General features: G+C 58.1%; 3 protein-coding genes across 5 annotated transcripts; 2 read left to right on the top strand and 1 right to left on the bottom strand.

Moving 5' to 3' along the window:
* Positions 1-1,575: 1,575 nt before the first annotated feature.
* On the top strand, positions 1,576-10,203 carry UBA7 (ubiquitin like modifier activating enzyme 7). Of its 3 annotated transcripts, none has more exons than XM_036267341.1 (24): positions 1,576-1,782; positions 1,868-2,036; positions 2,130-2,264; positions 2,362-2,468; positions 2,782-2,872; positions 2,954-3,089; positions 3,289-3,386; positions 3,478-3,624; positions 3,996-4,166; positions 4,342-4,449; positions 4,602-4,682; positions 4,762-4,917; positions 5,011-5,173; positions 5,252-5,451; positions 5,545-5,609; positions 5,701-5,884; positions 5,958-6,032; positions 6,269-6,440; positions 6,962-7,044; positions 7,306-7,398; positions 7,487-7,678; positions 9,277-9,369; positions 9,442-9,542; positions 9,996-10,203. In XM_036267341.1, the coding sequence occupies exons 1-24, from the start codon at positions 1,727-1,729 to the stop codon at positions 10,126-10,128; spliced, it is 3,009 nt and encodes a 1,002-aa protein (XP_036123234.1). In that variant the 5' UTR covers positions 1,576-1,726; the 3' UTR covers positions 10,129-10,203. The 3 variants fall into 3 exon arrangements, with proteins under 3 accessions (XP_036123234.1, XP_036123233.1, XP_036123235.1); XM_036267340.1 differs by having other exon boundaries at positions 5,008-5,173; XM_036267342.1 differs by having other exon boundaries at positions 1,749-1,782; positions 1,868-1,908; positions 2,148-2,264; positions 5,008-5,173.
* Positions 10,204-10,393: 190 nt separating this feature from the next.
* Positions 10,394-12,089, bottom strand: INKA1 (inka box actin regulator 1). Its single transcript, XM_036267343.1, has 2 exons — positions 11,994-12,089; positions 10,394-11,224 (listed from the first exon to the last, which is right to left on the bottom strand). The coding sequence occupies exons 1-2, from the start codon at positions 12,042-12,044 to the stop codon at positions 10,430-10,432; spliced, it is 846 nt and encodes a 281-aa protein (XP_036123236.1). The 5' UTR covers positions 12,045-12,089; the 3' UTR covers positions 10,394-10,429.
* Positions 12,090-13,636: 1,547 nt separating this feature from the next.
* CDHR4 (cadherin related family member 4) lies at positions 13,637-21,721 on the top strand. The gene is given in 23 exon segments (XM_036266319.1): positions 13,637-13,641; positions 15,160-15,236; positions 15,591-15,775; positions 15,900-16,062; positions 16,139-16,159; positions 16,162-16,226; positions 16,693-16,803; positions 17,445-17,572; positions 17,736-17,801; positions 17,803-17,858; positions 18,134-18,178; positions 18,181-18,316; positions 18,394-18,547; positions 18,796-18,889; positions 19,171-19,374; positions 19,455-19,594; positions 19,829-19,979; positions 20,065-20,282; positions 20,512-20,654; positions 21,144-21,200; positions 21,300-21,387; positions 21,585-21,620; positions 21,623-21,721. Coding segments are annotated over 23 exon segments (2,442 nt in total).
* The last annotated feature ends 1,231 nt before the right edge of the window (positions 21,722-22,952 follow it).

Below are 22,952 nucleotides of genomic sequence, written 5' to 3'. Positions count from 1 at the left end.
TCCTCCCTCTCCCTCCCGCTCTATCTGAACAAAAAATGAAAAAATGTCCTCAGGTGAGGATAAAAAAAAAGGATGAAGTACTGATATATGCTACGATTTGAACCTCAAAAGCGTGCTAAGTGAAAAAAAGTTCACATTCTGTGTGATTCCTTTTCTTTTAATCATCACCCAAGGATTTGTTTTTTATTAGGAAGGGAGAGAGAAATGTCGATGTGAGAGAGAAACATCAGTCAGTTTCCTCTTGTACACACCCCAGCCAGGGACCAAACCCAAAACCTAGGTATGTGCACTGACTGGGAATCAAGCCTGTACCCTTTTGGTGTACAGGACAGCGCTCCAACCAACTGGGCCACCCGACCAGGGCTGTATGAATCCTGTTATATGAAATGTCCAGAATAGGCAAGTCTCTAGAGACAAAGAATGTTAAGTGTTTGCCAGGGGGTTGGGGTAGGGTGGGTAGTGATGGTTTACTGTGGTGGGGGTGTTCTTCAGTGGGTTATAAAAAACGTTTTGAGAGGGTGGTTGCACATTGTGAATACATGAAATTTCACTGAATTGTACACTTTGAATGATTATTTTCATGTCCTATGAATTTTATCCCAATTTTAAAAAGAATTCATGGCAGCACACGGTTTAGCAGTGTGGAGTTCTGAGGAGCCGTGGCCCGTGCCGGTCTCAGGCCCTGGGATGGCAAACCAACGCGTCTTAGGTGATGGCTGCACGGGGCCTTGCTGCACTATTTTTGAAACTTCCTTTGAGTCTATAATTATTTCAAAATAAAAGTTTAAGGGAAAAATAAAGACATGTGATTATGGCTGCCCCATGCCTCCCACTCCCAGGTCTGAATGCCTGGGTCTGCTGGCCCTTGGGCGAGCAGGAAGGGGGCAGGCCTTTTTTTATCCTCACCCCAGGACATTTTTGCATTTATATTCAGATAGAGCAGGAGGGAGAGTGGGGAAGAGAGAGAGGGAAACATCAATGTGAGAGAGACACATCGAGTGGTTGCCACCCACACACCCCAACCAGGGCCGTGGACAAACTGCAACTGAGGTACGTGCCCTTAGCGTGCACCGAAACCAGGACTCTCCGGTCCGTGGGCCGACGCTCTAACTGCTGAGCCAAACCGGCCAGGGCGAGGCATAACCTCTTAATCTCCCACAGCCTCTGGGCCGGGACTGGCTCCAACCTCTAGGGTCTCTAAGTCCCTGTGTGGTGGCCAACAAGCAGGCCTGTGAATCCTCAGAACAGGGAATTCCTGTTCTGCATTCTGTGGGCAGGAAGCCCATTCAGGCAGGGTCACCTGCGGGGAAGAAAGGCCCGAGGTTTGGGACATCTAGGGAGCCACGGGAGACCACTGCATCCAGCCCATATGCGTCCCTCCCACGGCCTGCCCCCTTCCTGCTCTCCCAAGGGCCGGACAGACCCAGGCATTCTGACCGACCGTGCCTGTGCTCTGAGGCTGCTAGGCTTATCTTTGCCGGGCTAGGCTGTCCAGTATGATTGGAGGCAGGACCAGGAACCAGATCAGAGTCCAGTTTCACTTTCATTTTTGCTTTCCCTGAAATGACAGAGGAGCCAAGCAGAAAGCTGTGACCAGCAGCGTCCTCCATTCCCTTAGCCTCAGTGGCTGCACTAGCCACAGCTGGCACTGAGCTCTGCTGGCACCGCCTCCCACGGAGACCCTTGCTGTCAGCACTGCAGCCTGTTGTCCAGCCCCGGCCTCAGGATGGATGTCCTGGGCACCCCCAAGTCGCTGGATGAGGAGCTGTACTCTCGGCAGCTGTGAGGCCAGAGGCAGGGAGGGGAGAGGGGTGGCCTTCTGACTGCTGACCTCCAATTTGCCTGCCCTCTTACTTCTCATCCATAGGTATGTGCTGGGCTTGCCAGCCATGCAGAGGCTTCAGGAGGGTAAGGTCCTGCTGTCAGGGCTTCAGGGCCTGGGGGCTGAGGTGGCCAAAAACCTGGTCCTGATGGGCGTGGGCAGCCTCACTCTGCATGACCCCCACCCCACCTGCTGGTCTGACCTGGCTGCTCAGGTAAGTGTCCTGGAGGCTATAGGTTCACAGAACAGGTGGGGTTAGGGCCCAAGAGGCATCTCCTTGCTCAGGCTGGACTGGGTCTCTCTCCAGTTTTTCCTCTCGGAGCAGGACTTGGCAAGAAGCAGAGCTGAGGCATCTCGAGAACGTGTGGCCAAGCTCAACGAAGCTGTCCAGGTCTGCGTCCACACAGGCGACATCACCGAGGACCTGCTGCGGGACTTCCAGGTTCCCTCCCAGGCCAGCCCAGCCCCCTTCTCCAGCCCTTAGCTGCAGGGTGGGCTGGGCAGTGGTTCTGGACCTGCTGATCATGAGGTCCACCCAGGTGGTGGTGCTGACTGCCTCGAACCTAGAGGAGCAGCTGAAGGTGGGCACCTTATGCCACAAGCATGGCGTCTGCTTTCTGGTGGCTGGCACCCGAGGCCTTGTGGGGTGAGTGAGATGCCTGCCTAGCCTGCCACATCACAGACAGCACGGTCCCAGTGCTATCCCTGGTTCCAGGCTTGCTCGCGTGCCCCTGCACCCAGCAGGGGCCTGTCTCAGCATCCCCTTCTGATTCTGGGCTCCAGTCCCACCCCTCTGCTTCCTCCACCCCAGCCTGGAGACACGCTCCAGCGGTTCCCTCAGGCTCCAGCTACCAAGCCCTTCCCAGCATGCTTTCCTGGTTCTGGCCCCCAGTGTCTCCCTTCGCCACAATCGTGTGGTTGACCACTGAGCCGTCTCAGTGACTCTGCCACCCCCACAGGCAGCTGTTCTGTGACTTTGGCAAGGACTTCACTGTTCAGGACCTTGCAGAGGAAGAACCCCTGACAGCTGCCATCCAGCACATCTCCCAGGTGGGCGCTAGGTGCGGGCGGGGAGGCAGAGCCTGTGGAAGCAGCTACGGGCACCTCTAGGCCAAGCCATCTCTTACCCAGGGCTCCCCTGGCATTCTCACTCTGAGAAAAGAGGCTGACGCCCGCTACTTCCGTGACGGGGATTGGGTGACTTTCTCGGGCATCGAGGGCATGACTGAGCTCAACGGCTGTGATCCCCGGCCCATCCGCGTGCAAGGTAAGCCAACCCCACTCCAGTTCTAGGCTCGGCACCCAAGCCCCCACTGGGAACAGACGCAGCCTGAACCTTGGGAATAGGTTCTCCCTCTGCCCTCCTCCAGGCGGGGCAAAGTCAGGGACACAGATGCAAGATAGGACAGAGTCTGGGGAACTACTCAGGGTCAGAGGTCACACTAATGAGGCTGAGTATCTCCCAGAGGACGGGACCTTGGAGATTGGGGACACAACAAGTTTCTCCTGTTACTTACGTGGCGGAGCTGTGACTGAGGTCAGGAAACCCGAGACTGTGAGCCATGTGAGTGCCAGTGCATCCGAGGTGGGGGAACTTGGGAGACTTCAGGGGTCCACAGTGTTGTGGACTTGTGCCCGAGCCTAGTGCCCCGCAGGACCCCCTGGATACAGCCCTACTCCGACCCCACGTGGTAGCCCAGAGTCCCCAGGAAGGTCGCCGTGCCCGCTGCCTGCACCAGGCCTTCCGTGCACTGCACAAGTTCCAGCACCTCAGTGGCCGCCCACCACAGCCCTGGGATCCGGTGAGTGCCCCCACCGCCCCTCCCCCAGCCTCTGTCTCATCGGAGTCTCCGCTGCTGGGAGGCGACAGTGGCCCTCTTACAAAGCCGTGTTTGAACCTCAGAGGCAATTTCCCCCTCATATAAAGGAGAGCCTGGGGCCCTGCCACCTCCTAGCCCTCAGCTCAGGCTGGAAGCTGCACCCAGATGGGCGAAGCCTCCAGGGCCCTTGTCCCCTGGCGGGGCTGCACAGCCTCGCACCCGGCCCTGTCTGCCTTCCCACTCAGGCCGCTTCTTCCTTCTCTGTGGCGCAGGGTGGGGGGCTGCCTGAAGGGCCGGAGTGGGGGCTGGAGCTCAGGCTGGGGCTGCTGTGCCTACGGAGTTCTGCCCTGCAGGCCGATGCCGAGAAGGTGGTGGACCTGGCCCGGGCCCTGGAACCACTGAGGGGCGCAGAGGGAGAGCCGCTAGATGAAGCTCTCGTGCGGACGGTTGCCCTGAGTAGTGCTGGTGTCTTGAGCCCCATGGCAGCCATGCTGGGTGCAGTGGCCGCCCAGGAAGTGCTGAAGGTGGGTGCGGGCTCAGGCGGAGTGGAGCTGGGAGGGATGCAGAGGTCACTGTGGGCGCCAGAGAGTGCCCAACTCCCAACAGTGACCCTGGAGGCTTCACCAGCCTGGGTGCAGCCCCCAGCCCAGATCCAAGGGCTTAGGAGGGGGCAGGGGTCCCTAAGGTGCTGGTCTCTAGGCAGTCTCCAGGAAGTTCGTGCCCCTGGACCAGTGGCTGTATTTTGACGCCCTCGATTGCCTCCCAGAAGAGGGGGAGTTCCTTCCTAATCCTAAGGACTGCGCACCGGTGAGAACCTGGGGTGGGGTACGCAACTCGTCCAGACGCAGGACGAGGGGAGAAACAGGAGGAATGGTCCTGCGGTCCTGACCTGGAAAGCCCAGTGGAGGGACAAGCAGCACCGGCCAGCAGCCGTCACTGACTGTGCCTGTGTTCCCCAGAGAGGCTGCCGCTACGATGGGCAAATCGCGGTGTTTGGGGCTGGTTTTCAGGAGACGCTGAGCCACCAGCGCTACCTCCTGGTGAGCTGTGCAGTGAGGGTGGGAGTGTTTGTGGGAGGCCCAGGCCAGGCCCTGTGGCTAAGGCTCCTCCTGCCTGCAGGTGGGTGCTGGTGCTGTCGGCTGCGAGCTGCTCAAAGGCTTTGCCCTAGTGGGCCTGGGGGCCGGGGCCAACGGGGGCCTGACTGTCGCCGACATGGACCACGTCGAGCGCTCCAACCTCAGCCGTCAATTCCTCTTCAGGCCTCGAGACATTGGTGTGAGTCTCTGCCCCTCCCAACACCCGTGTCCTGGACTGTCCTACAATATCCCCTGCCCCTCACCCAGCGTCTTTTTGCTTTCTTCTCAGAAGCCCAAGGCAGAGGTGGCTGCAGAGGCCGCTCGCCGCCTGAACCCAGACCTGAAGGTGACCCCACTCACCTACCCTCTGGATCCCACCGGAGAGCACATCTATGGGGACGACTTCTTCTCCTGCGTGGACGGCGTGGTAGCCGCTGTGGACAGTTTCCAGGCCCGTGAGTGCAGGACTTTGGAATTCAGCCCCTTGTCCAAGGTCGTGCCAGCCCCACCTTGACCCTCTGCCTCCTTGCCAGGGTCCTATGCGGCTGCTCGTTGCACCCACTATCTGAAGCCACTGCTGGAAGCAGGCACACAGGGCACGCGGGGCAGTGCGTCAGTGTTTGTGCCGCATGTGACTGAGGGCTACAGAGGCCCTGCCTCCGCTGCTGAGGATGCGCCCGACCCTGTCTGCACCATGCGGTACTTCCCCAGCACGGCTGCACACACCTTGCAGGTGGGAAGCCCCCGGACACCCCTGCCCCGCAGCGCAGTCCTCAGCTGCAGACCTGCCCCCACCTGACACCTATGGTTCCTTCCTCCCCAACAGTGGGCCCGGGATGAGTTTGAGAGGCTCTTCTGTCTGTCTGCCAAGACCATCAACTGCTCCCAACAGTAAGGCCACCAACGGGGGTGGATGTGAATCCAGGGTCCCTAACACCAGAGTCTTCAAGTCTTAGCCTAAAACTTCCTCCCCTCTCCACAGGGCACTTACTTCTCTGGCAGACAGTGACAGGCCACAGTCGCTGCCCCTGCTGCAGGTGGTGGTGGGCGTCCTGAGACATCGTCCACAGAACTGGCAAGACTGTGTAGTGTGGGCCCTTGGCCACTGGCAGCTCTGCTTCCGTTACGGCATCAGGCAGCTGCTCAGGCGCTACCCGCCTGATAAAGTGGGTGGTTAGGGGTCCGGAGGCTGAGGGCTCAGAGGGACCAGACTGAGCCCAGCAGCCTCCGTTTCCTTAGGTGCTTAAGGATGGAACACTTTTCTGGTCGCATCCCAAACAGTGTCCTCAGCCCTTGGAGTTTGATGCCAGTCAAGTGAGTGGGGTCCCTTTGTGAGCCCCGAGATAGCAAAGTGGCCCCTGAGAGCAAAGGTGGGCACCTCTGCTCAGATGCTGAGAGATAAAGCCATGTTTGGGCACACGTGGGTATCCACTTGCGAAGCAGAGGCGGGCACTCAAACGCATCCACAGATGGGCGGTGACCCCACCCCGGGCACCCTGCACGCTCGGTCACACCTGTGCGTCGGCCTCCACCTCTTGGTCTGACTGCAGGACACGCACCTGCTCTATGTGCTGGCAGCGGCTAACCTGTACGCCCAGATGCATGGGCTGCCTGGCTCACGAGACCAGCCTGCACTCAGGAACATGTTGGAGTTGCAGCCACTGACTGACCCCCAACACCTGGACTCCATCTTTTCCAGTGACCTGGCTTCCACTGAGCTTGGTGAGGTCCCTGGCCGCCCACTCCCACGCTGCCACCCAAAGGCTTGACCCTACCCTCAGCCTGTGTAGGAGAAAGAGAGGGCCTGGGGGCTCTGCAGCCAACTCACTACCTCTCAGGCTCATCCTCTGCCCCCTCAGTAGGCCCTCTCCCTGCTGCCTACTCAACCCCCCACCCCATCCCCGTCCCTCGACAGAGTTTTAGCCAAAAAAGCACAAACCATTGGGCCCTGGGGAGCACATATCTATGGCCCCTAGGTGAGGAGACAGTCACATAGTACACACACACACACACACACACGCACATACACACATGTACACACACACGCACACATGCACAGACATACACATACCACAGGGTGGGGGTTCTGGGGCTGCGGGAGAGGAGATTGTAACATCAGTCAGAGGGCTTCCTGAAAGGGGAGAGACCATAGGCTTGGCAGAGACCAGGAAGAGGCCCCAGGCTCCAGGAAGAGTACAGGAGATGGGGGCTAAGGTCTGTCCCGACACCTCCCTCCCTGACAGGCCCTGAGCAGGTGGAGAGACTGAACGAAGCCCTGCAAGACTGGAGTAAGGGCTCCCCACTGGAGCCCCTGAGGTTTGAGAAGGTGAGAGCTCAAGTAGGGGTGAAGGGCTAGGCTGGGGAGATTGTTGGGGAAGGTCAAGAGCTAAGAAGGTAGCTTTGGAGCCCCTTGGCCTGAGTTGTCCTCTCGGCAGGACCCCAGGAGCAGCTCGCCTTCTTTTTCTGATAAGTGGGGCATGTGAGCATCCACTGGACAGAACTGTGGGAAGATCTGTGCAGTGGAACACAGTCGGCCGTAGTGAGAGGCACGGGCAGTGCTAACACCACTGTGACTTGAACCTCATAGGATGATGACAGCAACTTCCATGTGGACTTTGTGACAGCCGCAGCAAGCCTGCGAGCTCAGAACTATGGGATCCCACCAGCCAGCCGCATCCAGGTAACCCTGCCCCTTGGGACTCCAGTGTAGAGGTGGGGGTCAAGTCCTGGCCCTACACCCTGGTCCTAACCCTCTCCTGTCCTTGCAGAGCAAGCGAATCGTGGGCCAGATTATCCCAGCCATTGCCACCACTACGGCAGCTGTGGTGGGCCTGGTGGGCCTGGAGCTATTTAAGGTGGTGAGCGGGCCACGGCCCCTCAGTGCCTTTCGCCACAGCTACCTGCACCTCGCTGAAAACTCCTTTAGCCGCTATGTGCCCCGTGCCCCAGCCACCCAGAGGGTGAGCCCTTGACACCCCACTCCCACCGAGCCTGGGTTTTCCCCACTCCTACCCGCACAGGCCCTACTCTGGCTTCTGGCTTGTACCAAGACCCAGATTCTTAAGACTCCCTCCCTTCAGCCCCCTTGCTGCTGCTGTAAAGCCAGGCTGGGACCTGTCAGACACAGGAAGTAGCCATCAGCCACCCCTACCGCCCAACCTTCTGCTGCCCTGGGTCTGGGGGAGCTGCAGCTTTAACTCATTAGTGAGCCAGACATCCCCCACAGCCCCCTCCTTCCCAGGAGTGCCCCGAGGGGGAGGGGCTGAGGAGGGGGACTAGGGCCCTAGCCCCAAACAGAGTCTAACATCAGCCTGAGCCTGTATGGCGTGGGGATGCTGGCCTGCCCCAGCCAAAGTGAATTAAAGGGCACTGAGCATTTTGCCCCGGGTGTGGGGTCTGCAGCTCTGTGCAGATGTGTGTGTTCATGTCACAGTATGAGTGTGCCGGAGCCTGGGCATCCCTGGCCACCCCTGGCCCTGTGTTGTGTGGGCATGGAGGGAGCATGCTTACACATCTGTGTACCAGATGGGAGTGCAGGGCTCTTCTTCAATGTGGGCTATCATGGGTGTGCATGAGAGTACACGTGTGGGTGTTCCTGGGCTTGTGTGCATATGTTCCTTCGAGTGCAGGGCTGTGAATGGCCCTGGCTGTGTGCCCAGGCTCTGGAGTAGTTAGCTTTTCCTGGGGGCACAGAAGAGGGGCTGGAGAGAATGTCCTCACCAGGGAGAAAGGAGAGGTCATGGGCTAGCTCTGGGCTTTTGCTGAGGAGCCCTGGGGTCCCTCAGGGCCCAGCATACAGAGCCCCTTTGTGAGGGGCCCCGCCTCTAGTTAGCAGACAGGCTGCCTTTGTGCATGGTAGAGGGGGAGGAGGGAGGATTCCCCCCCAATTCACCTCTGGTCCTGTCTCAGCTTGACCCCACTATATGTTCCGGGGCGGGGGGAAGGATCTCATGTCCTAGTCCCTGGCTGCCTGCCACCCTTCTGCTCTCACCTCTGGGCACTAGAACCCCAAGACTCTTGAAATAGGGAAGGAAAGAAGGGACAGGAAGAGGAGACCTCTCTGGACTTGTGTCCCTGCTGGGGTCTCCAGGCCAGTAGGGTTCCAATGGTCACTGTGTCTCTTAGCCCTTTGTGCCCGAGTGATCCAAGGCACTGGCAGTACAGGATGAGGGGACAGGATGTACACCCCCTTCCCCAGCTCCCAGACTCACATTTGAGGGATAAGCTGCTTTATTAGAGACTTCGGCCCAGGGGCCCTCTCCCACTTCCTCAGGAAGCACCACCCTCCCCCTCTCCTACACACAACCAGCCTGTGTGATGGATCGCTTGTTTCCCTGTGTGGGGGCCCCCTGCTCCATTTCCTGTGCTGGCCCCAGCATGGGCTGGGAGGGTGCTGAGACTCTGGGCCCAGATCCCACCTTCCACCCCCACCCCCTGGCTTCTGCTTCCTGCCTCTAGTCCAGCTCCTCCTCTAGGAAAGGGGCCATCAGCTGCTGGTAACTGGGGTAGGGAGAGGGTGTTTGTTGGAAGCTTCTCACTCCTCCCCACCACTCCCCAGTTCCATCACCTGACCTGGACCTGCTGGGACCGCCTGGAGGTGCCTGCTGGGCAGCCCGAGAGGACCCTGGAATCACTCCTGGCCCATCTCCAGGTGTGCCTTTTTCCTTCCCACCCCCAGGCCTGGCCCCACCTGGCCTAGCTGGCACCTGACCTGTCTCTCTAGGAACAACATGGGCTGAGGGTGAAGATGCTGCTGCAAGACACGGCCCTGCTCTACTCGGCAGGATGGTCACCTGAAGAGAGGGCCAGGCGCCTGCCCCTCAGGTGAGCCCACACCTGGCTTTAGCCAGGCTTTGTTCAGTCCCTGGAGGTTGGAGGTAGGGAACACGAAGCCTTTCCTCTTCCCAGCCCCATTTGGGCCCCTCACACCTTCCTGAAGCTCTTTTGCCAAATGGAGTCAGCAAATGGGCCGGAGGTGGGGTGAGGGCCCAGAGCCTGGGGAGAGGCCTCCAGGGGCTGCCTGCTTGGCCAGCCCACCAGCTCCTCCACAGCCTGCTCAGGGCCCCCCTTCATAGCCCACTCCCAGGGGACTAGCCATTTCCTGCCTCCTGCCCGCCCCACCAGCCGCTCTGAAAATAGTTTCAGATGTTTCCTGTCTTGAGTTGCTCCTGCTCCTGGCTCAGGCTCCTTATGGCCCATCAGCACCCCCTAGTCCATGGTCACTCTCTCCTGCCACTGCTGAAATACCCGATCCCCCCTGCCCCTGCACGCCACCAGGGTGACAGAATTGGTGAGACAGGTGACACAACGGCAAGTACCTGAGCCTGGGCAGCGAGTGCTGGTACTGGAGCTCAGCTGTGAGGGTGAGGATGACGACACTACCTTTCCACCCCTACATTACCAGCTGTGACAAGGCAGCAGCCCACCACCCCTGCAGAGCTCTGCATCAGAGCCTCCAATAGGTGCTCAATAAATGCTTGTTGAAGGAAGGTATGAATGAATGGAGAGGCTGGACGATGAAATAATGGGCAGTAATGCGCACACACGGTGTGACAAGGGCACACAGGAACCCCTGGAGGGAGGGAAAAGGCTCTTTAGATTCAGTGCCTGGGCTGGGCCTCAAAGGGCTGGAGCTGCCTTCCAGACTCAGGCGTATGGAACCAAGGACAGTCCAGAGAAAGGCCTTTATTGTCCCAGGCTGGAGGGCAGGGTCAGAGGTAGCTGACAACATCATTACAGATGATGGGCTGGCGGCTGCGGCAGCTCATGAGGGCTGCAAAGCGTGAGACATCTGCAGGCAGTTCGGGTTCTGCTCGAGGTGGGCATGACAGTCGCTTTCCTGCCATGGCTGCCCGGCGGGCCCTGGCCAGCTGGCGCCGCAGCTGCTCCGAGAGGCCAAGCAGGAACTGGGGGGGCCTTGCACGGGCACGGGGCCCACCCCCACTGTCCCCCTCACCTGCTGCCTCAGGCAGCTCCATCCAGTTGTGCACCAAGTCAGCAAAGCAGTTGTCCCCCAGCACCAGGGGCTGGCGACTTCGACCTCTGCTCAGCAGGGCTGCTGTCCAGTCTTCAGCTTCCAGGCCCCGCCAATGCTCCAGGCAGGCATCTGGGGTGGACTTGGGCCGGGGTCGGTGGGCAGGTGGTGCCCTGGCCACAGGGGCTCCGCTGGACGGGGGAATGCCACTGGCTGAGAGGCGCTGTCTGTGGGGGCGCCATGCTGGGGGCGCTGGATGCTGGAGCACAGGCAGCTCTTCCTCTCTCCATGTGCTGCCTGACACCTCAGAGAAGCCAGAGTCCCAGTCCAAGGTATGCTCCCTAGGGCCCTCCAAGGCTACACCCCTGTCTCCTGTCACCACACCTTCTTCCTCCTCTTCCTCCACACAGCAGACAGAGTCCTCTTCCAAGGCATCTGCGGCCCTGAGCCGGTGGTGGACTCCTGGGCCGGGTTTGGGGGGTGGTGGAAGGGGGCCAGGCATTGGGGGTGAGCCTGTGTCCCGGCCACAGGGCTGTGGAGGAAGAGAGGGCAGAAGTTGGAGCGGCAGTGCTTGTCACCCCTCCCTGCCTGGCTAGGCCAATCCCAGAACAGAAGGCCCAGGAGGGCCGGACAGGCCTGCAGGCCTGGGCAGCAGGGCCTCTAGCGAGCACAGGGCATGGGGGCGCTGGCACACGAAGCTCGTGTGGCTCCCGTAAGCCGACCTGGTGGCAGTCTGGCAGGCTGCAGCACGCAGAGCTGGGCAAGTCCGCACCCGCCACAGGGCGGGAGGCAGCGTTGCGGGCCTGAATCGGGAAGTAGGTCCTGCCCGGGGCTGGGGGATGGGGTGGAGCATCCCGTGCCTCCTGAGGAAGAGGGATTCAGCTCCCCAAAGCCCACAGCGTCGTTCAGAAGAGGATAGCGCACTTGCCAGGTGGGAGAGGGGGTAAAGGAAGGAGGTTCAGGCCAACCTGGGATAGGGGGCATCCACAGCAGCGCCAGCACCTCTTTAGTCTCTTGAAGCCCCACTGTTCCATCCCAAAAGAAGTTTCTCCATCCCCCTCCCCCCAGCTCCCTCTGCAGTCCCGGCAGCAAGGCCAGCTGGGCGGCTGTTACTTGATGCCCAGCGCAGCTCCCAACCGTCCGAAACCCGACGCAGGCCATCTGGGCCGTCTGGGCCGCTCCGCCCCCATCCCGCCTTGGACGGGCACTCGGGACAGCCCCCCACCCGTGTGTCTATCGGGCCGATGGCAGCCGTGCACCCCACACACGTCCTTAAGAGTCACACCGCTTTGAAGCCTCACCAGTTCCCAGCGGAGCTGGCCCAGGAAGCTGTCAAGCCGAGTGCTGTGCATGCCCGTGCCGGAGCCCCCGCCAGGCCTGCCAGTTCCTCCGCGAACTCCAGCGGGAGCGCGGACAGGGCCGGGCGGGCCGGCCAGCGGCGCCCTCGCCCTCTGCCCAGCGCAGCCGCTCCTCGCTCCTCGCCCTCGGTAGCTCCCGCCGCCGCCACCCCAACATCTGGCAGCCGCGCCCCGCCCCTGGCGCCGCAGCCAATGGGGCCGGGGCGGGGCTGAAGTGACCCCGCCCCCCGGGCCCGCGGGTGGATGAGCCCCACGCCCCCTACCTACTTGGCTACAGCCCTGGGCAGAGGGGCGGGACCGCCGCTAGAAGCCCGGGGTACCCCGACGCCGCGGGCGGTTGAGCTAACTCTGGTTTGCTGCGTGACCCAGAACAAGTGCTTCCCCACAGTAGCCTCAGTTTCCCCATTTTTACCAGGACAGAACTGCGTTCCCTCCCTCAGGAACCCCTTGAGCGCTCGGGTTCCCCGGCTGCGTCCATGTGCGGGCAGAGCGCCCCCAGTCGCCGGGTTTCGGGGCCCGACCCACTGAACCCGCTCCTGGAGCGGGCCTGGACAATCCCTGGAAGTGATGGGAGGGTCCGGCCCCTCTGAGGACTCCAGGAGCCAGGGACGTCACTGCAGCACAGGGGAGGGACCTCAAGCGAGGCCCAGCGCCCGCCCTCTCCAGCCCGCTCTGAGCCAAGCCAGGCCGGGCCGCCCTCTAGTGGGGAGCGCGGTCAGCGGCGGTCCCTGCAGCGAAGTCTGCATCCCCTCCGCCCGCGCCAGCAAGCGGAGACCGAGGGCTGTGGGTTAGGGCAGCGTTCTCCGGCAGGGATCAGAGCCCGCGCCCTGAGGCGCTCCATGATTTCAGGCTGGGTTCAAGGATACTGTCCAACTGGGGACCGACCGACCAGTCAGTAGACAGAAAAATACCGGCAATGAGAGCGAGGGGCTAACTTGGGAGAGAGGAGTCTCAGAGATAGTGGCATTCTGTATGGGATGAGCCATCATGGGGAGATTAAGAGGCACATTCTAGGCAGAGAAAGCCAGGTAAGGCCCTGAGAAGACAGGAGGTGGACAGGCCTTAACATAAAGAAGGCCCAGATTGTCTATGATGGTGGTAGTTGGGGGAGTGAAGAAGTCAGCAAAACCAGGCTCCTGGCAGCCTTAGAAATAGGAGGCTTTTGCCTGGCAGTGTGGCTCAGTGGTTGAGCGACGACCCATGCATCAAGAGATCTCGGGTTGGATTTCTGGTCAAGGCACATGCCCAGGTTGTGGGCCGGATCTCCACTGGGGGGCAGGAGGAGGCTAATCGATATTCTCTCTCATCCATGCTCCTCTCTCTCTCCCTCTCCCTTCTTCTCTCTCTAAAAATCAATAAAGAAAAATTTTTTTAAAAAAATAGGAGGTTTTGTTCTTGGTGTGATGAGGAGTACTGAGGGCTTTTGAGCAGGGAATGACCTGGGCTGGCTCCTGTTTAGGTAATCCCAGCTGTTTTGGGAGAACCACTCTGTAATCAGAATGGAGGCTCCTGCCCTCATCCAGCATGTCCAACATGGGAGGGGAGAGTCTGGGCCCTGTGCAGCTAATGGGCAAAAGGGGGTCACTATGGGGTATGTTTAGGAGCTAAAAATCAAGCCGTGGTGATGCATGAATATGAGTAGGGACAGAGAGCATCAAGCATGACTCCTAGATGTCTGACCTGAAGATCTGGTTGGATGGAATTGCCACAAATTGATCCAGGAAAGACTGGAGAAGAGAGGGTTTGGGGAGAAAAATCGAATGATCATTTGTGGACATGTTACCCTTGAGATGTCTGTTAGACAAGGGGAGATGCAAGGTCAGCCACTGGGTGTGTGACTGGAGTTTGGGAGAGAGATCAGCACTGAAGCCTTGGATCTGGGAGGCAGAGTGACTGGATGGTACTTGAGGCCATGTGCCTGGGTGTGATGGCAAAGGTGGGTTCAGAAGTCAGGACTGTGCCCTGAAACACCCCACCGGGTGGAGGTAGGGAAGATGAAAGAGAACCAGCAAAGGAGCTAAGCAGGAGCAGCTAGGAAGGTAGGAGAAAACAAAGTGTGGGCACTTAGGAGGCACGGGAGCAAGCATCAAATGCTGCGGAGGAGGTGAGAGTGGAGAAAGAACTGCTGGACTCAGCAGTATGCAAATCTCTGAGGACCCCAACCAGGGCAGTTTCATGGAAAGAAGAACAGGCTTGACTGTAGTGAGTAGAAGAGAGATTGAGAAGTAAGGACTGGAGAGAGCAAATGTAGACATGTTTTTAAGAACTGACATAACTACATCAAATGTACAACTTAAAAAATTTTTTTTTCTTTATTGATTTTAGAGAGAGAGAAACATCAATGAGAGAGAACACTGACTGGCTGCCTCCTGTATCCCCCCACTGGGGATCGGGCCCACATCCTGGGTATGTGCCCTGACCAGGAACTGAACTGGCGACCTCTTGGTACATGGGTTGATGCTCAGCCACTGAGCCACACCAGCCGGACTCAAATGGACAACTCTCAAAGGTACAGCTCAATAAATATTAAAATCTGTGGACACTGTGCAACTGTCACACAGATCAAGATATAGAATATCTCCAGCGACTCCAGGAGGCCACTTTGTGTTCCCTCCAGTCAATATCCCCTAAGATAACCACTATTTGATTTCTGTCACCAAGGATTCCTTTGTTTGATGGAGGTAAACAACTTTTGAGAGATTTTGTTGGTGGTTGGGTTCAGATTTTGTATGCAGATAATGTTCTAATGGGGTGGGCAGACTCTGTGGGGTAGCAAGTCCTGGGCCCAATTTCCCTGGGTATTGTTTTGCTCTGTCTCCAAGGACTGCATGACCAAGACTTCCCTGAGTCTCAGTTTCCCCATCTGAAGCTTGATTCTTTTCCCTTCACATCTCTTTTGGCTTGTAGTAATGAATGGAGGAAATCATTGGGAGCAATGAAAAAATGGGGTTTTACAGGCCTCTGGATGCCTGTTTGGAGTCTAGCGCTCAGTCACTGGGGATGGGTGGGGCTGCAAGTTGGGAGGCCCAGGAGGAGTCCCGCCTACCCAGTGTGTTTGAGCAACTCACCTGGCAACAGGTGCGCCTGACAAACACGTCTGGTTTTCCAGAGTCTCCTCTGCTGTCTGCATCTTTAGGACACTAATGCTGTTCAGGCCCCTGGCACTTCTTGCCCTGCTGGTCTCTGGTGAGGAGCTGGTGGGGGGGGGAGCCCCAGTTCTCACCCACTTACTCCACAGTGGAATGGAGTCCTGAGCCTTCTCAGATAAGCTACCACGGAGGGCAGAGGCTTGGGGAGAGCCAGGAAAGGGCAAAGATCTGAACCCTGACCCTCATTCCTCTCTTGGCTTCTTCCTCCACCAGGTCCTCACTCCCAGTCTGTGAAATGAGCTGACCTATGGTTGGATGTAGGGGAAAAGGAGGGCTTTGGCTGCTTGTCCTGAAGATGTGGCCAGGACCTGTGGCAAAAGGGCAGAATTATGTCCGTGTGTGTGGTTCCTTGTGCATGGGGCCCTCCAGCCTGATCGTTTCTTCTTCACAGACCTCCACTGCCTGCCCTGGCTCATAAATGTCTCCGAGGGCCAGGGGCCTGGCACTGTCCTTCAGTCTTTTTCCTTGAACTGCTCTTCTTACGTACCCACCCTGAAGTTGCTTTATGTGCAGCCACCTACCACCTTCTTCAACCCACCCAGCCTGACCAGGTGGAAGAGGATCGATGTGGTTCAGGTAGGGTAATGGGCACAGCTGGGGGCCGGGGGGAATCAAGGGCAGACCCTAAATTCATAAAGCCAGAGGTGATGCAGGGGGAAGGAGAGCCTAGGCCTCATACTGCACTGCCCACCTGCCACAGTTGACCTTGAGCAGCTCAGCCCGGCTGGATGCCCTGGCAGTGAACCACTATGAGCTCCAGCTGCGGTTAACATGTGGCGATCAAACAGTGGAGGGACCACTCTCTGTGGATGTGCAACAGGATCCTGACCATATCCAGTGTACTGGCTGATTTGTCAGCCCAGGTGAGGCCAGGGGCAGCAGGCAGGGGGTGGGCAGGCATGGCCTGAACACAGCCTCCCTGACTTTCCCTTTGGCCAGCTGGGGGGGTCATCAAGGTGCCACAGTCACACTAGGGGCCCGGCTGTATACTTTGCTGCTACTAGGCCTGGAACTCCAGGGAGCCCAAGTGAGTCCAGCACATGGGCAGTGGCGGGCAGAATAGAGGAAACATGGAGAGACCAGGCCCAGCCCCTGCCTGATCAAGTATTGCCTACAGAGGGACCCTTTAGTGTTCGGCTGAGCCTCTGCATGATACATGTTCTTGGAGAGAGCCACTGTTCCTACAAGAACCTCTCAGGAGCTGAATTCTTTCAAGTTCTCCTGTGTGTTCTGAATTCTCCATGACAATTCTGTATCACTTTTGTAATGCAATAAGTGTAGTTAAAAAACAACAACAACAACAACAAATTAAATGGTTTAAAAACAGAAAGGATTAAAGATCAGGGCCAATGGGACCCAGGCTAGGGTGTCAGTGTTGGGGTATGGGAGAGTTGGGTGTGGGGAGGTACCTGCTGGTCTGTTGGGGATTTTAACAGGGATGCTTGGGGCACTGGGGCCTGGGGATGGGCACTCCAGCATCTCTGTCCTGTTAGATGAACATCACCAGTACCCAGGACCCTCCGTATTTCCCTGGACCTTTCTCCATCAATAGGCAGGGTTGGCTGTGGGCACCACCCCAGGGCCTCAAAGGCCAGGCAGAAAAGGTGAGTTGGGGATATCCATGGATTGAGCATACAATGGAGAGAGCCACCACCTCCTGGAAATGTGCTTGTTCTTGGTCTCCTGGGCCTCCTCCACTATGCTGCCTCTTCCAGACACAGCCCACATCTGCCCCTGCTGCCCATGCCATCTGCCCCTGCTGCCCCATGCCATCAGTCCCCCATCCTGGCCTGGTTCAGTGCTGGGCTCTGGATTCCAGAAAGAAGAGGGCCCCCCAGCTCTGGGAGCTCATGGTGCCTCAAACAGAAAGGAGAATGTTCAGAGCAGTCACATAAGAGAAAGTTTTGGGTAAAGTGGCCAGTGCAGTCTGAAAGAGGTTAGAGAAGTTCCTTCTTTAAAACTTCTAAATCTTAGTGACTGGCTCTTAGCAACTCTAAGGTGCTAAGTCAAATCATGAATGACTCAAGTATTACTCTTTTGGGGGCTGTTCATGTTCTGATAGAAGGATTAATGGCCCAAGAATGGGACTCAAAAGAATATTTGTCATCAGAATGACACATTTTGGGGAGGAGCGAATGTTGGGGCTCCTTGTGGAGTTCCTCAAGGGCATCTGCCTATCTGAGGAGAAGGCGGGCACAGACATGCAGGTGAGGCACACGGTGGGTCCCTTCCTGTGCTGGTGCAGATCTTCCAGCTTCAGGTCCTGGCGAACTGTGGACCAAGCCGAAGCTGCAGTGGGACGCTGATGGTGAAAGTTTTGCCTGCTCCCTCCAGCCAGGTCGCCTTCCAGGAAGACTCCTCTACCCTGGGACAGTGGGGGAGGCAGGGCCTAGCCCCAGGAAGTAGGGTAGGCCAAGGTGGGGGCTGCTGTAGTGTCTGTCCCAGAGGAGGGGCTTAGGCGCTGCGCTGGAGATGAGGGTCTTGTGTGTGGTGGGGGGGCGAGACTGGTAGGAGTTAGTGCCCCCCTTTGGTTTAGGGAGCAGAACCGGAATATCACCATCCCCGAAGACCTAGTCCCCGGGAGTAAGGTGGTTCGGGTCCAGGGTACGTTATGAAATCCTCTTGCCTGTGCCCTGCCTGCTCTTCTCCCCGCGACGTGGTCAGGGGTGTGGAGGGGGGTACAGGATGCCTCCGCGGGTGGTCCAGATGTTATTCGAAGTACCTCCTTGCCTTCCTGAGAACTGAGGTTGGAGCCGAGGCAGAGAAACTGGGGCCAGGTCGCTTTGGGGGGCCCGGCCCGCGTTAAAGGCGAGCCTTGGAGGAGGGGTAGCCCGGCTCAGCGCCTTCCCCACCAGGGGATCGGTGAGAAGCTGGGAACCGGACTGAGATGGGGCGGGGCGAGCTCTGCATCCCCCACCCTCCCACCCGATCCAGCGGATGGCGTGGTGCGGCCCACTGCGCCCCTGGACTTGGTGGGGGCCGGGGCGCAGCGATCACTCCGCTGCAGGGGAAGGCCTTCGAGCGGCTCCAGCCGTGGGCCGGCGACGAGCTCCATCTCACCGTGAACGTGACTCCGGCCGGCCGCTGGCCCCCGCGCCGTCTCCCAGCGCTACTGGTGGGAGCATCCCCGAGCCTTACCTGGACCCCTGGGGCGCCGGCCACCGCTCTCCCGCCCTGCCGCCCTCTGCTCCCAGGACCCAAATCCCTGAGGCCGCGCCTGTGGGCTCCGTGCTGAGCACCTTCACTTGCGCTGACCCGGATTCTCCCGGCTCCACCCTCGACCACCAGCTGCGGTTCCACTGCCCTCCTGGCCTGTCCAGCTTCTGCCTTAGCGACAGGGTTCTGGAGGTGCCCCGCGCGGGTTCCCAGACCCACATGCAGGGTGGTTGGGGGTGGGGAGGGGGAGACAAGGGTCTGTCAGACCCACACCATTGGGGTGAAGGAGATGGTGGTGGAGCCTATCTGCTTTGAAGTCTGGCAAACAAGGGGTCAGGGTAGGTTGGTGATATGTGGATGCCGGGACCCCAGGCAGCTCAGTGTGGCTCAAGGCTCTCCTAGGCGGTGCGCGGGCCCTACTCTCTGGCCCCTCTGGCCAGGTGAATGCTGCACTGGACTGTGACAGCCCTGGGGCCTGCTTTCAGCACACAGCCTCCATCCTGGTGCTCGATGAGGTCAGCCCCTGACCAGTGAGTGACCATACCCAGGCCTGGACAGCAGGACAGCGCTGTTCTGTTCCCCTCCCCCCATCCTCAGGACAGGGTCATCTCTCTTCTCTCAAAAACCGGTAGGGCTGTTCGTCCCCAATGTGGACCCTTAGGGTGGAGCGTGTCTCTCCTCTCCTAGACCCTCCCTCCCACCAGACCCTCTCCCTCCTTAGACCCCCCAAGGGCAGGGACATCTCTCCCTCCTCAGACCCTTAGGGCAGGGCTGGGCACCCCAGGACAGCTCCTTGACTGCCTAATGGCCTCCAGCCCAGGTGCCAGTACTGGTGTTGGTGATACCTGTCAACAAGTTCTCCCTAGCCTGTGTTCCTCGCACATTCCGGGTTTGTGAGAATGCAAGACCCTGCACCCTGCTGGGCTCTGTGGTGGGCATGGCCATGGATTACCCACATGACAACACTGAGTACTACATCTCTGGCGGATCTGCCACCTTTTCTGTGCACCTTCTCAGCGGTACTTCCTCCCCAGGGCTGGGATGGAGAGGTGAAGCCAGAGTTGACTCTGCAGGCTGAGGATATGATGACCCCTTCTAGGAGAGGTTCACCTCCTGGGGCCTTTGGACTATGAACAGCTGAGGTTGTACAAGTTCACTGTTCTAGTGAATGACCATAGTCAAGACAAGGACCCTAGTCGCCACCGCTCAGGCTCCTGCACCATTACCATTGAGGTTGAGGTAACTGAGCCCTGAGCCCTTGGAAAGAATTGAAAAGAGCTCAGATCTCCCTCTGGCATTCTGAGTTTTCACTCAGTGCCTCAGTTTCTTTCATTGGTTGGCTGGAGGGAGGCAGAGCCTCATGTGGAAAGCTTTGTAGCCTGTTGTCTGATATCTAGGCTCTAGCTGTGGTGGGAGGAGGCTGAAGTCTGGCTTGGGAATTTGGGAGTGGGTAACCTGGCTACCTTCCTGCAGGATGTGAATGACCATGCCCCCGAGTGTGAGCCCCCATTCCAGGAACTCACCATCTACACTTCCCCAGGCCGTAGGATGGAGGTGACCAAGGTGTCATGTCAGATCCCTCAGGAACCACAGCGCCTAGCCTTCTCCTATAGCATCGTGGGAGGTAAGGACCATGGAGGCTGCCAGGATGTGGAAGAGGAGCAGGCAAGTCCAGCAATGGTCCCCTTCTTCTGCCACTCTGCTTTCAGGGAACAGTCAGAGCCGATTCAGCCTGCAAGGAGCTGTCTTAGTGCACGACCTCATGTTGGGGCCCACCTGGCCAGAGCAGCCCCATACCTATGAACTGTTGATCTGTGTGGCCAATGCAGGTCCCTCCATCCCCCACCTCAGCACCACAGCTACTATCATTGTGCATCTAGTTCCCTGGACGGCCAGCACAGCGGCCACCAGCACCCATAGAGCCACAGTGAGGGGGTCCTCGGGCCCTTGAGTGGGGAGAGGATGTTGGAGAGTGAGGAGACCCAGTTTTCCAGGTGGAGCATGGGGGAATGCATTCCAGGGGGAACTGTTGAGTGCAAAGAGCAATACAAGAGAGCAAATCTGGGGTGTGGGTGGCCAAGCCCTTGAGGGTTTTGAAGGCTGGATGATCAGGGCATTTCGGCAGGGCAGTGGTGAGGCTGTGGCTCCTATTTCAGGTGCCTGCAATGATGACACCCCTGCTTGTGACAGACATGGAAGCTTTCTGGAAACCAGAGCCCTGGTTTGTGGTGGTGCTGACAGTGACCAGTGCCCTTCTCCTCTTGGCTCTGGGCTGGCTCTTCCGCAGGCTTCTCTGGGGGTAGGGTGCTTATCCCGGTGCTCCTGCCGCCCCCAGCCCACTAATGGAACTCAATGTGAGAGATGGTTTCAGCCAAGATTTGATAACAATGTCCATGCTGATGAGTAGACAAATTGATATTAAGGAGTGCTGCCCTCCCTCCAGAAGTTGCCAGGTTACAGGCAGAAGACACTAGAAGGAAGCTGTCTCCATCGTTAGCAGAGCCCAGGCTTGGAATGGGATGGTGTGGATAAGGCCCAGGGCTTGATACTCCAACTGTGTCACGCAATGGGTATTTACCCTACTCCTTACTCCTGCCCTCCACTTGAAACCTGACCCTGAATTCCTTGTGGGCACAGAACTGAACCCAGGAGATGGTGGGGGTAACAAAGTGGACATTGTATACAGGCACTGGCCACCCCAAACACAGAGGGGTAGATGGATGCTGCTGGTTCCTGGAGGCAGCATGTCTGCTGCCCTCGCATGTGGTCCTTCCTGCTGGCATTTTAGATCGGCCCAGGGGCTACAGGCACCAAGTAAACCAGCCCAGGCTCTGCTGCTAAACAGGTCAGTGTCCTTGGCATACCTCTATGCCTGGAAGTCCATTACTTAAACTCAGGCTGGCCCAGAGTCTCATCCTGAACTCCTGCTTTTGCTTTGCCCCAGTATCCAGGGGACTGAAGGGTCTACTGAGGCGTTCATGGAGGCACCAAGGATGGAGACACCCCAGGCACCCAGCAGCATCAGGAGCCTGGTATGTCAATCCCCCATCCTGTGTAGTGGGGCATAGAGGCTGCTTTAGAATACTCCTGCCAAACTTGCCCCCCTTCTCATGGATGGCTACCCCTGTGGGAGCGCCCACCCCAGCACCATCAGGATGCAGGAGGCAGGTGGGCTCCCGACCCCATGGACAGGGCTCAACTCATTGTGCTCTCTTATTTCCCCCCTCAGCATTTTGATGGCAGAGCACAGGACTCCCATGAGTCCCCCTCTTTCCAACTATTCTCCTCTTGGACCCACCTTCTCTCCTTTTCCCATCTCAATATCTCCTCCTACCACCAGGCATCCACCGCCTACTCTTTCCCTGAATGGGATCTGTTTTCACCCCCACTCACCTTTCAGCCAATGTTTGCCCAACACCTGTGGGATCTGGAAATGACTCAGAGCTGGTTTGGTCCCTGCTCATGGTGGTCATGGGGGAAAGGTGGTGAGGGGAGAGGCCTCCAGATACTTCACTGTCTCCAATGAATTATGGCAGAGTAATCAGGCACTGGGCTTAGGGGAGCTGGTGTCCAGTTTTGGGGAATCAAGGAGGCTTCCTGTGCATTTGAGCCAGACCTCAAAGGACTTTATGAGAAAGGAGGGGACAGGCTGGATCAAGCAGAAGGGGGTGTCACACCAAGGGTCCTACCCTTAGGGGAGGGAGGTAGTTCTGCTGAGGCCAGCATGCCCCCTCTATCTCCTGACCATCTGAGCTCAGGTACAGGCAGAGATTACCTGTTCAACATGAGCACGGGAGCCTGGCGCTGGCTCTGAGGCCAAGAAGCTGTTTCACTTTGTGGGAATTTCTTCTTCACATGATTATGGGCTGTGTTTTCAAGTTGATTCAAGTTGATTCAATAATAAACAAAATTACGAACAGAGAAGTTCCAGCCTTGTAACCCACACGGGGGAGAAGCTCCGAGATCTGTGCTTCCTTGTTCTTACTTGGAGAACTCCCTACCTTGTGGGAACACTCTAGGGAGTAGTAAGGTTAGTTTTAAGAAGGCACTGTACAATGCTCTGATGACAGTGATTAATGCTCTACAGAAGTAAGAGTCTGTTGGTCTTGTTGGTGACTGTGGGGGCCTGTCCCCTCAGAGGCTCTGGCAGATGGAGAGGGCCCGGGAAGCTTCCTTTTTTCACTGAGAGGAGGAGACTTGGGACAGTTTGTCCACTGTGTGTGGAGGTTTTCTTGGGAAGGATCTGGAGCTTTTGCACTGAGGAGTGGGTTGGTGCAGACTTTAGAATGCTGTAGCATGGATAGCCATGGAGGGATTGATGGTAGCCCTCTTCTGAGGGGCTGTTACCATTTTTTCCTGATGTTTCTTCTTGTTCCTTGGCCCTCAGTCCTCCCTGTGCTGAGCCGAGCTGCTGAACATAGCCAGGTGGCCTACAGTAATCTTCAGAAGGGCAGGTTCCGCCAGGTGCAGTGCTAGCCAATTTCCCATGCCCAGCCTGGCATCAGGTCCCGGGATACTGCCAGCTCCAGAAGGACCTGCTATCTGGTGGAGGCTTTCTTTACTGTGGTATCCCCAGGTTCTCTCAATCTCCTCCCTT

This window comes from Molossus molossus, unplaced genomic scaffold, assembly GCF_014108415.1.
Source record: "Molossus molossus isolate mMolMol1 unplaced genomic scaffold, mMolMol1.p scaffold_m16_p_18, whole genome shotgun sequence".
NCBI classification, from domain to species: Eukaryota; Metazoa; Chordata; class Mammalia; order Chiroptera; family Molossidae; genus Molossus; species Molossus molossus.
This window is presented reverse-complemented; position numbering and strand designations above follow the sequence as displayed.